Here is a 15,067-nt window from a genome sequence, read left to right on the forward strand (position 1 = left end):
AATCTTCTTGGGAGGGTTGGAGAACCTCCAGAACAACACACGGAGTGGGGAGGGGGAGATCATTCCATCTGGCAAGCAGATGTTGAATATTACTCTCTGATTTCAACAATGGCCAGCCAGTTGTTTTCAGGGAATGCAGACAATAGCTTGGATTCAGAAATGCACTTTTTGGGCTGATCCTGCTACTTCCTCTACATCTATATGATGTATAGAGCTATATCAGGACCACAGCAGGGACAAAAGGCTAAAGTCTTTTGAATACCACAGCCCAGATCTTGCTTGGGTCCTTCTGTACCTACTACTTGTATTTTTTCCCAAAAAGACCCAGAATCACACAAAGTCAAATGACATGGAAAACACAACTCTTCACCTAAGCATAATAGATCATAGGATTGTATCATTGATGCTGCAATCACTATCATAATGCAAATTTGCCATTATTAGATCCTCTTTTCCATTCATCAGTGACTTTGGTTTGGTTAAATTTGACGGTCAGGATGATAAAAAAGTATTTTTATGTCTATAGACTGTACCTGCCCCCCAAAATATATATATATAAATTTTAAAATCTCAAATGTGGCCTAGTTTCTTTTAGCAACTGTGAACATGTTTTATTTGTTAACTCTGCAAATATATTAGGTCACACCCATGCCAGGATACAGGACTAAATTAACAAACAAAAAAGCAGTAAAATTCCCTCCATCATAATTCTCATGAAAAATCAGCACCTACACCTATGATTAGTTTGTTCTGCTTAGCTTTTGCTACACTCCCATCATAAATCCAGAGCAAGCAAATAACTCAGCAATTAACATTCCAGCTGCACCTGGACACCAGGAGCAAGGGAAATCGCCTATAGAAAGTTTTGCATTCAGTATATTAATTGGCATGCCTTGTTATCAGTGAAACCATATAGCATAGCTCTTGCTGGAATGTACCACTTCACATTGTGGGTGGAAAATGAAAATGTTGATTGCTTCACATATAAAAAATGAATATGTAGAAAATAGGCATATCTTAAAAATGAGACTAACATCCTTCTGACTTGCTAGCTTTCCATGTTCACTTCTCCATACTCAGAGGCATTAAAAGTAAAATTTCTTCAAACTATTCAAAAGATATAATTTCAAATATTTATAAAATTTTGCTCAAATATGAGCATGGACACCAAATGGGTTTAAGAATGTCATGGAACACAGAATATGACATAACTACTTGGTTGGCCATGTTGTGGGGGGGACACCTCCTTTTCATCAGCTAAATACAAATAACTGCCATTAAAGTTTATTCATAAGTGGTACATGACTCCTAGTAAATTATTATTGCTATTATTAATGATAATAAAATTTATATACTACCTTTCATCTGAAGATCTTCGGGTGGTTCATAAGATAAAAATACAGGATTAAAGCACAAAATAAATGGTTAAAACAAGCAAACAAACAAAACCAATAACCCCCTCCCACAAACACATTTAAAAGGCCATAGAATATTAATAATATGCATAAGTCCATCTGCATCAAGATGCTGGAGGGGATGTTTAGAAATTGGACCATACCTCCACCTATGGTGGGGTTGTACTAGAGTGCAAGAATTTTGGGCAACAGTATTCAGAGAAATTGATAATATCTCAAACTGCCACTTTATCCCAAAAGCTCTATTAGTCTATATTTGATGAGGGCAATCAAAATTTGCACAATAAAGACTTGATAGTGCACCATTATATCTGTGCTATAAATAGTTCCATTTGCTACCTTTCATACATTCACATACCTGTGGTTTATTTCTTTTGACTTTATGTTTGTTTTTGCTCAACAGTGATCTATAATCATCTATGGATTATGAATAATGTCATCAACTCTTTTTTGATAACACTGTTCTCTGTAGAAATTTGTATAATTTTTTTAAAAGTTTGAAAAATAATGCAAATTGTGTTTTTTTTAATGAACTGATTAAAGGTGAGGACTTGTATTTATGCCATTGCAGTACTGTTAACTATGATTAAAAATAAAAGCCAGCTTAAATGCAAGAATCAGGCTTTGCACATAAACTCATAACTCTTTTGCACTAGACTCCATACTACCATCTCCCACAATTTATTGGTTTAATTTCATGGCATATTCCTTACTCCAGGAGAATAACAAGGCTTGATTTTCTCTATGGATTAGGGTCTTGGTCCAGTGGTAGAGCATCTGCTCTACATGCAGAAGGTCCCAGGTTCAATCCCAGGCATTTCCAGGTAGTCCTGGGAGGGACCGCTGCTTGAAACCCTAGAGCAGGCATGGCCAAACTTGGCCCTCCAGATGTTTTGGGACTACAGTTCCCATCATCCCTGACCACTGGTCCTGTTAGCTAGGGATGATGGGAGTTGTAGTCTCAAGACATCTGGAGGGCCAAGTTTGGCCATGCCTGCCCTAGAGAGTCACTCTCAGTCAGTATGGACAACGCTAGATGGACCAATGCTCTGAGTCAGTTCTAGATAGCTTCATGCCTTCCTAAGGCATTTGACTTCAACTTCTGCCATCCGCAGTGGAAACTTTGAGCTGTATATTTAATGAGCAGGGCACTACCAGGAGCATGTGCGTGCATGCCATCTGTTTGCTCTTAAGACGTTATCTTTACTAGAGACCTCAAGTTCTAGAAAGATAGCAGACTTGCGTGGACATATAGAGTGTCTGACGGGCCACCTCCTGATGGCAAACACTGTAAATGAAGATTTACTCAAGACTGGAGGAAGAAGGAAGCTGAACAGCAGATTTGGAAAGTACAGAAATTCATTCTGTACTTTCTGTTTTATATACACTGGAACCAGCAAGTGACTAGGCTGCTAACACACACACACACACACACACACACACACACACATTCTTCCTGTAAAAGCGGTGTCACGAGGAAGAACATCTTTCTGCTTTTCATATTGTTGAGGGAATGTGAGGGAGGCAGATGAGATTGTGTGTAGGGTTTCTGCTCTTTAAGTCTTTTAATCAAGGATGGCTACAGCTCCAGGTGTTGTTGGACTCCTATCAGTCTCAGCCAGCAGGCCAACGGTCAGGGGTGATGGGAATTGTGTCTGTGTAATTATATATATATATATTTTCTCAAGTTTTCTGTTTTACAATTTAAAATACTCATTTTACCTCCTTAAGATATCAATGACTTCCCTTCTTCTCTTTCTATGGTTTATTTTATGTATCAAAAATCCTTGCATATTTTACAAGAACTATACCAATCAATATTCCATTATTGCATCCATTAAAACTTATTTACACTGTTGAATTTATCTTAATACTGCCAGCGTTTTCAGCTGTACACAATTATTTTCCATATATTCAATAAATGTTTTCCAATCTTCTTTAAATGTTTGTTCTCTTATTCTATATGTTAAGTCCGCAGGTTGCGCATATTCTGCCAACTTAAGTTGCCACTCTTCTTTGGTTGGGACCTTGCTAGTTTTCCATTTTGAGGCTAACAAAACATGGGCTGCAGTTGCAGTATACATAAATAACCTTTTCTGACACCTGAGAATTTCAGTCTGAATCAGATTAAAGGTAAAGGTAAAGGGACCCCTGACCATTAGGTCCAGTCGTGGCCGACTCTGGGGTTGCAGTGCTCATCTCGCTTTATTGGCCGAGGGAGCCAACGTACAGCTTCCAGGTCATGTGGCCAGCATGACTAAGCCGTTTCTGGCGAACCAGAGCAGCACACGGAAACGGTGTTTACCTTCCCACCGGAGTGGTACCTATTTATCTACTTGCACTTTGACGTGCTTTCGAACTGCTAGGTTGGCAGGAGCATGGACTGAGCAAAGGGAGCTCCCCCCGTCGTGGGGATTCGAACCGCTGACCTTCTGATCGGCAAGCCCTAGGCTAAATCACATATTGGTGTGGGGAAAGTGCTGGCTAGATTAAGATAGTTATAGAAAATAAAGGACAATGAGTGTGACAAGTGCAACTGGGTTTCTGGGTCCAGAATAAAATAATAATAAGCTAAGTACATTAGAACATAAGAAGAGCTCTGCTGGATCAAGCCAAGGGCCCATCTAGTCCAGCATCTTGCTCTCAGAGTGGCCAAACAGATGCCTGTGGGAAACTCACAAGCAGGACTCAAGCATAAGAAAACTCATCACTCCTGTGGTTTCCAGCAAGTGGTATTCAAAAGCAAGACTGCTTCTAACCATGGAGGCAGAGCACAGCCATCATGGCTAGTGACCATGGCCTTATCGTTACTTCACTTTCTTTAATCCCCTTTTGAAGCCATCCAAGTTGGTGGCCTTCTGTGTGAGTGAGTTCCATAGTTTATTATGCTATTACTATCAGTGCTTAGCCATATCTGATTCAGGGTTTGGACATGCATCCATTCTTACATATTGTAGTTCTGTTCAACATCCTGTACTGTCACTAACAGGCTTTAAGGTCTGGAATATGTTGGTTATAATAACACAGAAAAACAGAGGTACAAGGTCTCGCTTCACTATTCTTTTCTTCTTATAGAAAAGAACACTATTTGGTTTACTAATTTGTGGTTGAATTAGAGCATATGTTTTGATTGATTCAGAAATAAGCAAGAACTTTGACAATAATACACAGAGTTCAAAACTTTTTTTTGCTTTAAATGTTAATATCTACATTTTCTTGTGTCAATGAGGTAAGGGAGACACATAAAAAGTGTGCTGAAATGTACATCCATTATAATATTATTTGCTTATTTCATTTATGAATCACTTCCTATGAAGTACCACAAAGTGATTTCATAATACAATAAATACACACAAATATTTGTTTGTGTGGGAAAGCCCTGCTGAAAACTCGGAGGCTCTGGGCTGATGGCAGCAGCAGGGCCGGTAGTGAAGTCCAAGGGGTGCCGTTTTGCCAAACCTTCTCCTCGAGACAGTTGCCCCAGTTTGCCTCATCCTAGCACCAGCCCTGTTATTACCCTGGTAGATCAGGGGAATCCTCTTAACATAATATATCTTAATTTTAGCAAGACTTTTGATAAGATCCCCCATTACATTTTTGTTGGCCAATTGGTAAAATGTGGACAAGATGGTGTTGCTGTTTGTAGTTGATTAATAGAAACTGAAAGAGTGCTAATTAATGGCTGGGGTTTAACATCTTTATAAATAACTTGGATGAAGGAGTGGAGGGGATGCTCTTTAAACTTGCAGATGACACTAAACTGGGTGTGGTGGTTAAGAGATATCTTAAGAGATAGAAACAGGATACAGGATCTTGACATGATGACGTGGGAAAGGCTCTAAGGGTTTAAGTAAACCTCAAGTTAAACATGATGCAACAGTGTGATGCGTTGGCAAAAGGGGGGGGCTAATGATATTCTAGAACGTATTGACAGAAGTATAGTGTCCAGATAACATCCAGAATGCTGCATCCAATTCTGGGCATCACAGTTTAAGAAGTAATTTGATAAACTGGAATGTGTCCAGAGGAAAGTTGATGGACTATACCGAAATGGCAAAAATGGCCGGAAGAATCAGAAATCAGAAAGAGCAAAATCTTAATAAGGAATGGGGGAAATTTACAATCTATCTTTCAAACCATGGTAAACAGCTAAAATCATTAGTGGGACTGGAATAACACTTGTAGTTTAATGGTGAATTTTGGACATAATGGAGATGCAAAATATTTGGATTATTGTAAAAGATGCAGGAGGAAAGGACCAACAATAAGACCCACAAAGCGGCAGAGGGAAGTCCAGGAGATTATGTAGAATCTTGTTTCTATATTCTATGTTGATATGTTATTGTAAAATTTTAATTTGAAAAACCCAAATAAATAAATTTACAAAAAAGAGAGGGGGGAGGAATGTGTCCAGAGGACAGTGACAAAGATTGTGGAGCATCTGGAACAAGCAAACTAGGATGAATGCTCAATAAATAGGTTGCCTAGAGGGGAGGACCATAAAGAAGGCTGATCGCCGAAGAATTGATGCTTTTGAATTATGGTGCTGCAGGAGACTCTTGAGAGTCCCATGGACTGCAAGAAGATCAAACCTATCCATTCTTAAGGAAATCAGCCCTGAGTGCTCACTGGAAGGACAGATCCTGAAGCTGAGGCTCCAATACTTTGGCCACCTCATGAGAAGAGAAGACTCCCTGGAAAAAACCCTGATGTTGGGAAAGATGGAGGGCACAAGGAGAAGGGGATGAGAGAGGACGAGATGGCTGGACAGTGTTCTCGAAACTACCAGCATGAGTTTGGCCAGGCTGCGGGAGGCAGTGCCTGGCGTGCTCTGGTCCGTGGGGTCACGAAGAGTCGGACACGACTAAACAATAACAACAGAGGGGAGGAACTGAGTCAGAACACTGGTCCATGTAGCTCAGTATTTTCTACGCTGACTAGCAGTAGCTCTCCAGGATTTCAGAGAGGAATCTTTCCCAGCATGACTTAGAGATACCATGGGTTGACGCTGGGACATTCTGCATGCAAAGCAGAGGCACTACCCACTGAACTACAGCTCTTTCCCATTCTTGCAGAGTAGAGAGGCAATGTTCTTCATACTCTGGAAGCTAAACCTGTCCTGGCTAACATTTCCCTGTAACTCTGAGCAGGTTACACTTTTCTTCTGCAGACCCAGGATTCCTGCTCATAGTTTATGAGGGGAAGGAAAGAGAGTGAAAGTTCAGCCAGAGAGCCCATATAACGTAGTTACTTTCCTCTCTTTTTATGGACTGGCTATATACCAGTAATTCTGCCCCTATTAAGTTAAAAAATGCGCTACTGAAAGAGTCCGATAAAGGTTTCTTAAGAGGAACAAAGGTCCGTGGACAGCAGTTAATTTTGCATGATTGATGAACCACACATGGCTGATAGAGCACATTTTGTATAATGACTATACCAATATGACTTCTGTCAATGTAGGACAGTTCACATTGCTCCTATTCTTTACTTTTGTGCCATATCACTAGAACAGAAAGTTCTCTTTGGCACAGGGAAGTTTGACATGAGTTTATGGAAGGTGCAGGAGGAAATTTTCCTGGGAAAGCCCCCCCCCCTTGCATGAAAATGTGTCTGTTTTTCCTCAAGTGCCATTATATATTGCATTAACATATAGTGCATTAACTTAATGCAGGAGTGGCTAACATTTTTAGACCTGAAGGCTGTGTTACCACTTTACAACCCCTCTGGGGCCCATATGCCAGCATGCCCAAAACATGGGCACAGCCACCACAACTGCACACATCACATGCGCATAGTGACTGGCCTAGGATCCCACAGTGAGGTTCATAGTTGAATGGGGGTTTAGTTTAGTCCCGCCATCTAACCACTTAGACCACACTGGAGTTTGTATAGACCCAGGTGGAAATCCCCACTCAGCTATAAATTTTACTGGATGATCTTAGGCTAGTCACTATCTCTCAGTCTAACCTACTTTGTGATGTTGTTGAGAGGACAAAAAGGGAGAGAGAGGAGAAACAGCCATTGCACAACACTTTTAGCTCCATTGAGGAAGCGAGTGGGATGGGCAGAACTAGGATGAATAAAAAATGTGAGACTATAAGCCTTCTGGTGCTAGCTATCGTGCACTACTGAGGTAGTAAGGGGCTGGACTATCTATAATTTTCAGGTTCAGGAGGTGGCAAACCATAACCCTCAAGAATATTTTTACACCTCTAATTTTAAGAGAAATATCTCATACAAGTTTATGCAAATCCAATAGGACCTACACTCATGTAAATGTGCGTATAAAGGATTCTATTCTTAATATCACATTTGAGAAACAACTTCAAAATCATTCTCCATTTATGCTTGCATAGAGTTTATTTAACAATGAAACAATAGCCATTTCTCTCTCTTTTATTGCAGGTATTTGTAAATCACAAATGAATTTTTGTATTTTTCATTAAAAGCACAGAGATAAAGACATTTCAGCTCTATATGGGCCTTCTCTTTTAAATAAGCTACTACTTTTTCACACTCAGAAATGTGCAATAGAGTATTGTAATTCTCTTGACATCAGCACTGCGATACATAGACTAGATTTTGGCCAAAATGTTTAACAGTTGTTTCAGGTAGGTGGAAAAGAAAGCAGATACCAATGGGAAGTTCTCCTGATAAGCCCCACTGAAAGGAATGGGAGTTGCTTAAGAACACGGCTACTGTGCTCCTATGTAGCTCTCATTCCTTTCAATGAGGGTTTACAACAAATTCCTGGAGAACTACTGTGTCCTAAATCTTGGGGCCTTAGAAAAACTACATATTGGTGGTTGGTTTTTGGAGCTGATCTAAAACAAGAGGAAGCCTCTTATAGTGGTAGGAAACGATTCATTAATATCTTGGAGGTATGTTGCAATTTTTCCCATTGGGTCGAATCATGATGTATGCTGATGTACAGGGCATGGCCTCTGAGCACAACCCCCTCCAGCGAATGTCGCTTGTTAGGAGGGCCGAGTAACAGTTATCGTACCACCAGCCACCACCATTATCTAGTGCACAGTTTGTACTGGCCCTCCGGTCATTATCCTTGTCTTCGGTAGAAAACCTCATGTTGTCATGGGTTCCCCATTCGCCTATAGTGGTCAGTGAATCCCCAGCATTGCCTGTATAGTTCCCTAGCCTCAAAGCATAACCACTGTCTTCATCATCCACTTTAAAACTCTGGTATTCAGCATACTTGGTTTGCCCTTGACTGTCAGTTATGACAAATCGTACAGAGAAGGCGTTCTGGTTGGTTAAGAGGTGCATGTATTCATTGCCGAGCCAGTGGTTTCCCTGCAGGTCCCCAAAGCCATGCTTATAAGACTGCCATGGGTTTGACCAGGTTGTCTTTGAGTTGACATTGTTTCTGTGCAGGACTGTCCAGCCACCCCCATCATACTCCATGTCACAGTAGACCGCCAGCAAGGGAGAGTATTTGGGACGGATGACATACAGGCCGCTTTGCTTCCTGCCACGGAGGTGAGCTGCTCTGCAGTCCCTTGCAATGTATTCTGAAACAGAAGAACCAGACTCCTTGTAAGTATCTTGCAGGCAGGCACATAGAAATAAAACCCACAAGCAATGCAACAAGCTGAAGTTTTTGGACTGGTGCTGTGGACCCTTTAATAAGGAACTTATCACCACTTGAGATAAGACACGCTCCAACAGTCTGCTCTTTCAGAAGCACGCTTAAGGCCTTTTCCGAATGCATTTTTAAATTGATGACTTGCTGAAAGTCTTCTGATGTTATTTTAACTGTATTATTTCTGGTGTACATTTCATACGTTGTTGGTTTTCTGTGTACCCCGCCCTGATTTTTTTATTACATGAGCAGTTTATAAATCTTGTAAATACCCCTCACTGGCAGTGGCGCCATCACTTTGAGAAAGAGGTCCAGGGCCCCGCTCTGCGGAATGAGCAAGAGGGCTGACTTACAACATACATGAAGTAATAAATCCACCATTAAGACCAGAGTCTAAAATGATCTGAGAGCAACATTGCCAGCTGGCCTCAATTCAGTTCTATTAGGGCTTTGCTACATAACCCCTCCCTTAGCAGACACACCTTAAGCCCTAAGGAGACCAGAAGAGATTTGCAATGAGTTTCACCAGTGATCATTAGCAGTAGATGGGGGACTTCTCTAGATGCCTAGGCCTACAACTCCCATCAGCTTCCAAGCCAACATGGCCAATGAACTGGGCTGACGGGAGTTGTTTTCCAACAACTTTTGGAGAGTCTACAGGTTCTCCATCCCTGCATCAGGTAGCAATGGCACCTTACCAAATTTCCTCTCTTCTTACATTTTCATTTCATTTGAGTAGCATTTCAGGGCTTTTTGTTACCTTCATAAACGTTTTTTCCAGCATTAATCAGGGAAGCAGTGTCCTTGGTTGTCAGCATATGTTTATTGGCAATTTTTGATAACAGCTCATCCTTGGTTAAAGATGATGAAATGGAAATGAGAACGCAGAAACAAAGAGAAGAGTAAAGTAGCATCTTGGGAACCTGGAGAGGAAAAAGACCAGCCCATGAACAAATAGGTTCAACACCGCCATCTTCCAAAGGGAACTACAGTGGTACCTCGTGTTACATACGCTTCAGGTTACAGACTCCGCTAACCCAGAAATAGTACCTCGGGTTAAGAACTTTGCTTCAGGATGAGAACAGAAATCATGCTCCGGCAGTGCGGCAGCAGGAGGAGGCCCCATTAGCTAAAGTGGTGCTTCAGGTTAAGAACAGTTTCAGATTAAGTACAGACCTCCGGAACAAATTAAGTACTTAACCCGAGGTACCACTGTACTGTAAATGACTGCCTTCTGACAAAAGGCCTCTTCCAGTGCAGGAATTAAAATAATTATCTTCTGCGATCTAGTGGCATTTTGTACTCTGTGAACCACTTCCAGATATACCTTTTATAACAATTTCTGCAACATAACTCAGAGCCAAAAATATGTAGAATTAATTTTTAAAAGAAATCAGTAGAAAGGACTAGAAAATAACAGACATTAGAAAAAGTTAAGAATCAATGTACACACTTCCATGTACTCTGTATCCAATGTGCTCCCACCACTCGTTTTGGAAAGCCTTGTGCACACAGTCTACAGCTATCCTGCAGCTTTTTTGTGTGTGAGGCACTGTGTTTTGATGCACTCCCTCCCCCACAATAAAAGCCCAACTTCAACCAAATTCAGAACCGCTCATCAGATGAAGACATCCCACTAGTGTGGGCTTAGGTGGGAGACTTGGGTAAACATCGAACCATTCTGATACATACAGCAATGTGCAAATGCTGTTTCAAACACAGTGAAACAGAACAACCTTGCTGCATTGTAAGGCAGTAATGTGTACACAGCCCCAGATGTACAGGATCACAGATGTATCCTTAGGTCCCCTTGGAGATTTGATGGAATTTTTCTTTTTTGAACCCGAAAATTAATAAAATAAACTGTTAATGCTGGGGACTTTTCCTGAATGCCTAGAAATGGAGTGGTCTGTTACTGTGTGCAAATGATTGTTTCTGCTTCACATCAGAGATCCAATGAAGCCTTTGTACTTTGATAACTATACAAATGTATTGGTTGAGATTAAAGCCTGGCTTTAGGACTGAAAGCCTGTTTATTTCTGTTTCCTAATTCAAAACTTAATTTCTTTCCTAAATTCTGTACATGGCAACAGAATAATAAAACTGGCTTAGCTAATAGAAGGAGACACTGCTTTTTTGGCCGGGGGGGGGGGGAGCCACATGTATACTGTGCACTAAAAAAAAGAATTCCTTTTGGAAAACTTTAAAATGATCATTGCAACCACCACTCCAAAATGTAGTTGAATTAAGTTAGTTGTGTTTAATTCCCACTGAAATCAATGGGAGTTGAGCAAAGTCCCAAACCCATTTCAGTTCAGCAGGACAATTAACTTCAGGTGCATTCCTATACATTTCTACTCAGAAGTATGTCCCATTTAGTTCTACGGGGCTTAGTTCCAGGTATGTGGCTATAGGTCTAACTTTGCAGCCAACGTACTGGGGTGGGGGTTATTGTTTTGTATGTTACTATGTTGTGTCTTTTGGTGCTTTTTATATTGTAAACCATCCTGTAATCCTTGGATAAAGGGCAGTATTGAATGAAATGAATAAATTCATTTATTGTTCCAGATCTGAACACATTTCTGGAGACCAGTTTTAGTTTTCTCAGGGTAAAACCTGAAGTGCTACTGATGCCTTCACACCAATTCAATGGGATATCATGGTGGGACAGAAAAACATGAGGATATCCACTGCAAGCAACAACCATACCATGCCACCTTTTTCCCAATAAGACTTAACTGTGCTCTTGCTCCAAATTTTAGCCAAAGGTACCAACACTCTTGCCTTGTCATTGTAACAGATTAAGTAAGCCAGACACAGGCTGGAGCTTAGTATCTAGATGTTAGTTACCCAATCACTGCTGACTATTTAATGAAAATGGTTGCATACTCTGAATGCAGCACTATTTATATGGACACAGTTCATTTTAAATCTTAAATCTTTGCTTCTTGTTTCTTTGTTTCCATTGTCTTTACCTGTTGTCTAACTTTGGGTTGTAGGATCCTTAGGCTAGGGACTATCTACCCAAGGTCCCTATTATTTGTAATAATATTGATATACATAATATATTGTATTTGATGCCCAATATGGGTCTCTTCTGATTAGCTGGCATGCTGGGGGTTTTTAACTTCTCCAAGAATTTGAAAAGTGGCACATAAACCCCACAATTATATTTTAGAACTTGGGGCATAATTTTGACAGTCAACATGTTATTGATCTTAAATATGGCAATTATGTTCTTTTCAAAGAATAATAGGGGGAGTGAGGTTATACGTTGTGCCAAAGTTTAACAGCCTGTTTTGAATAAGAAGAACTAAATCCAGTGAGAGAAAATGGAGGTTAGAACTTACCTTTCTTACTGATGCTTCTTAGAGGCAAGATTGCATGATCTGAGGAAGGCTCCTTCAGACAACACAAATGATTTTTATTTTGCTTATATGCTCATACTTTATACTGGGATGGGCAAGCAAAGTAAATAGCTAATTATAGATGTTTGCATAAAGTGTCATTGGGTGCCCAGTCACGCAGGAACAGCTTGTAAATGGGTTACAGAAAAGTAGGGGATATAAAACAGTTCCTGCTGCTTTGGGGTGCGCCCTACAAACTCTTAAGTACCATAAATGATGTGCAATGGATGAATTATGTTTGCCAAGTAATTTCAACTTTCTGTCAACACAGCCAATGGCAACAGGGAAACTTCCTGAAAGATTGAATGCCCACCTATGGCTTTAGCGCAAATGATCCACCTAAAAGTTTGCTGTCTGGGTGGAGGGAAATTAAGCACCGTAGCACCGTAGTTGGCACAGTTTGGCAACAAGCAGCTATTTTAAGCAAATCTTCAGACGGTTTCCATCTGCTGTACCATTCACCAACCGGAATATAATTAAGGGGTTTCCCTCATGCTCTTTATAATTTATTTTGAAATCAGTCCCCTACAATAAATGGGTGGACGGGCATGTGTGTGCCCATGTGTGTGTGCACAGGGTAAACCTCAGATTATATAGAGATCATTTCTGTGCAAATCAAAACCCTTACACACATGCAATAGCTTTTCTCACCTCTGAACATTTTTGCTACAGTTTTGGGGGAACATTTATGAAGAGCAAGAGCGAGGGTGGACATTCTAGTTCGAGTTGCCTGAAAACAAACCACATGCAGCAATGCGATGGCATCTTCACGTGGGAGGGTACGTCTCTCAGGGAGTGGTAGTGCAGATGTTTTGCATGGAAAAGGTCCCTAATCCTATATTGTGATATCTCTAGGTAGGGATAAAAAATACCCCCTACCCCTCTCTAAAATGGTGGAGAGCTGCTGCCAGTCAGTGTGAGTGGATAAAATGGAGCAGATCTAACTTGATATAAGACAACTTCATATACTCTTGTATGACAATGATCTACTCCAGGTATGTCTACACCGCAGCCTTAAATTGCTTTAATACCTTTTTGCTTCTGTCCCATCTTTGAGGGAACTGCAGTTTGGACTGGGGCGGGAGGAGGCACAAAAGGGCTGAGAAGAATTCTTGGCAGCTTACCAAGTACAGTTAAAGTGTTATTTGAAGGAAGTGATATAACACAAAAGTAGTTATAGCAGAACAGAAACCGATTTAAATCAGCACTGCAATCTTCCCCTCACTCCATCTTGGTTCTAAGGTGATGCAACACAAAGCCATTTTTGGCACACATCCTCCTTCGGTCTACCCCCTGGTTTGAGCAACATCCATCCATCCATCCTGATAATTCTGAAGAGCTCAGAAGTGTGTTTACTATTTTGGGAACCTGTAGATGATCCTATTAAGATGTTGCCCAACTGTGGATTGTAGTATTTTTCTTATGGACCTGTACAGCTTCCTTTGCTTTTTTTTTTTTTTACAAAAAAAGAATTAAATAATCTTTCTCATAAGTACTTCAAATATTTCTTAATAGAGATGTGGGTGATGCTGTGGTCTAAACCGCTGAGCCTCTTGGGCTTGCTGATTGGAAGGACTTAACCACACAGCGGTCCTTTACTTACCTACATATTTCTTAAACAATGATACATACTAAATGATTAATTCAACCACCAAAAGTTCATTTACAATTAAATGGACTATTTACTCTGCCTAGGATATTGTTTTTCTTGCTGAATCATGCTTTGTTTACCATTTTTGTACTTTTGTGCTGCTTTAACTTTTAGCTTTGCTGTATTTTATGTTTTGTATATTTTATTATCACATGGTCTTGTTTTTTACTGGAGATTATAAGCTCCTTTGTAGAGGAAGTTCCTCAAAAAGTGGGATATATATGGTTTATGCAACAAACAAACAAATAATAGGGGGGTATACATGTTTTATAAGTTCATTGGTATTTTGACTGATTTTACAGTATACATAGTTTATTTAAATGTGTATGTTCACTCTGGGTCAAGCTGCAGTGAATTAAGAATGCTAATTAAAAGCAGGATACACCCAAGAAAAACAGTACAAAATTGCATTAAACGAAGGATGCAATCCCAGACACACTTTCATGGGAGTAAGTCCCACTGAACACAATAGGACTGATGAGACATAACCAGATTTCAACATTTTTGATCATGGCACGTGTCTGTTTCTTTTAGAGACAACAATGACTCAGAATGTTCCAGCCGCATGGGCTGGTTGGGAGATACTGGGCAGATGCAGAGCTGTCTTTCCCATAGGGCTTAGCAGTGCATTGCGCCAGGGTGCTGGCCTCTCAGGGGCATCCCAGAGAGTGGGGGAACTGTGCGGCTTTGCCAGTGGCCTCCCCTTTACCTGCACACCTGCCAGCTGCACCCCGCCAACCATATGGCTGGCAGGTGTGCAGCTTCCTTCCCAAGCCTCCATGGGGATTGGTCTCCCACAGCGGCATGGGGGAGAGTTGCACCCCCCCACCATGGCTGGCAGTGCGCAGCTTCGCGCGCACCCCCCCACTATCCATGGTAATTTGTGGGTGCTGGGCGGATATTTGCACCCTGGCGCCGCATCTGCTAAAGACGGCCCTGGGCTTTTCTAGGACGAAAAGGAAGTCTCCCTAATTCGAACAAATTTGTATCAAAT

The 15,067-nt window shown here is 40.9% G+C and overlaps 1 protein-coding gene across 1 annotated transcript; it reads right to left on the reverse strand.

Annotated features, from left to right (window-relative positions):
• Positions 1-7,756: 7,756 nt before the first annotated feature.
• LOC310701099 (fibrinogen-like protein 1-like protein) lies at positions 7,757-12,471 on the reverse strand. The gene is made up of 3 exons (XM_083491363.1): positions 12,366-12,471; positions 9,776-9,938; positions 7,757-8,944 (listed from the first exon to the last, which is right to left on the reverse strand). Exons 2-3 carry the CDS (start codon positions 9,927-9,929, stop codon positions 8,283-8,285), a joined length of 816 nt encoding a protein of 271 aa, XP_083347489.1. The 5' UTR covers positions 9,930-9,938; positions 12,366-12,471; the 3' UTR covers positions 7,757-8,282.
• Positions 12,472-15,067: the final 2,596 nt, after the last annotated feature.

Source organism: Podarcis liolepis (genome assembly GCF_965112155.1).
Source record: "Podarcis liolepis genome assembly, chromosome: 1".
NCBI classification, from domain to species: domain Eukaryota; kingdom Metazoa; phylum Chordata; class Lepidosauria; order Squamata; family Lacertidae; genus Podarcis; species Podarcis liolepis.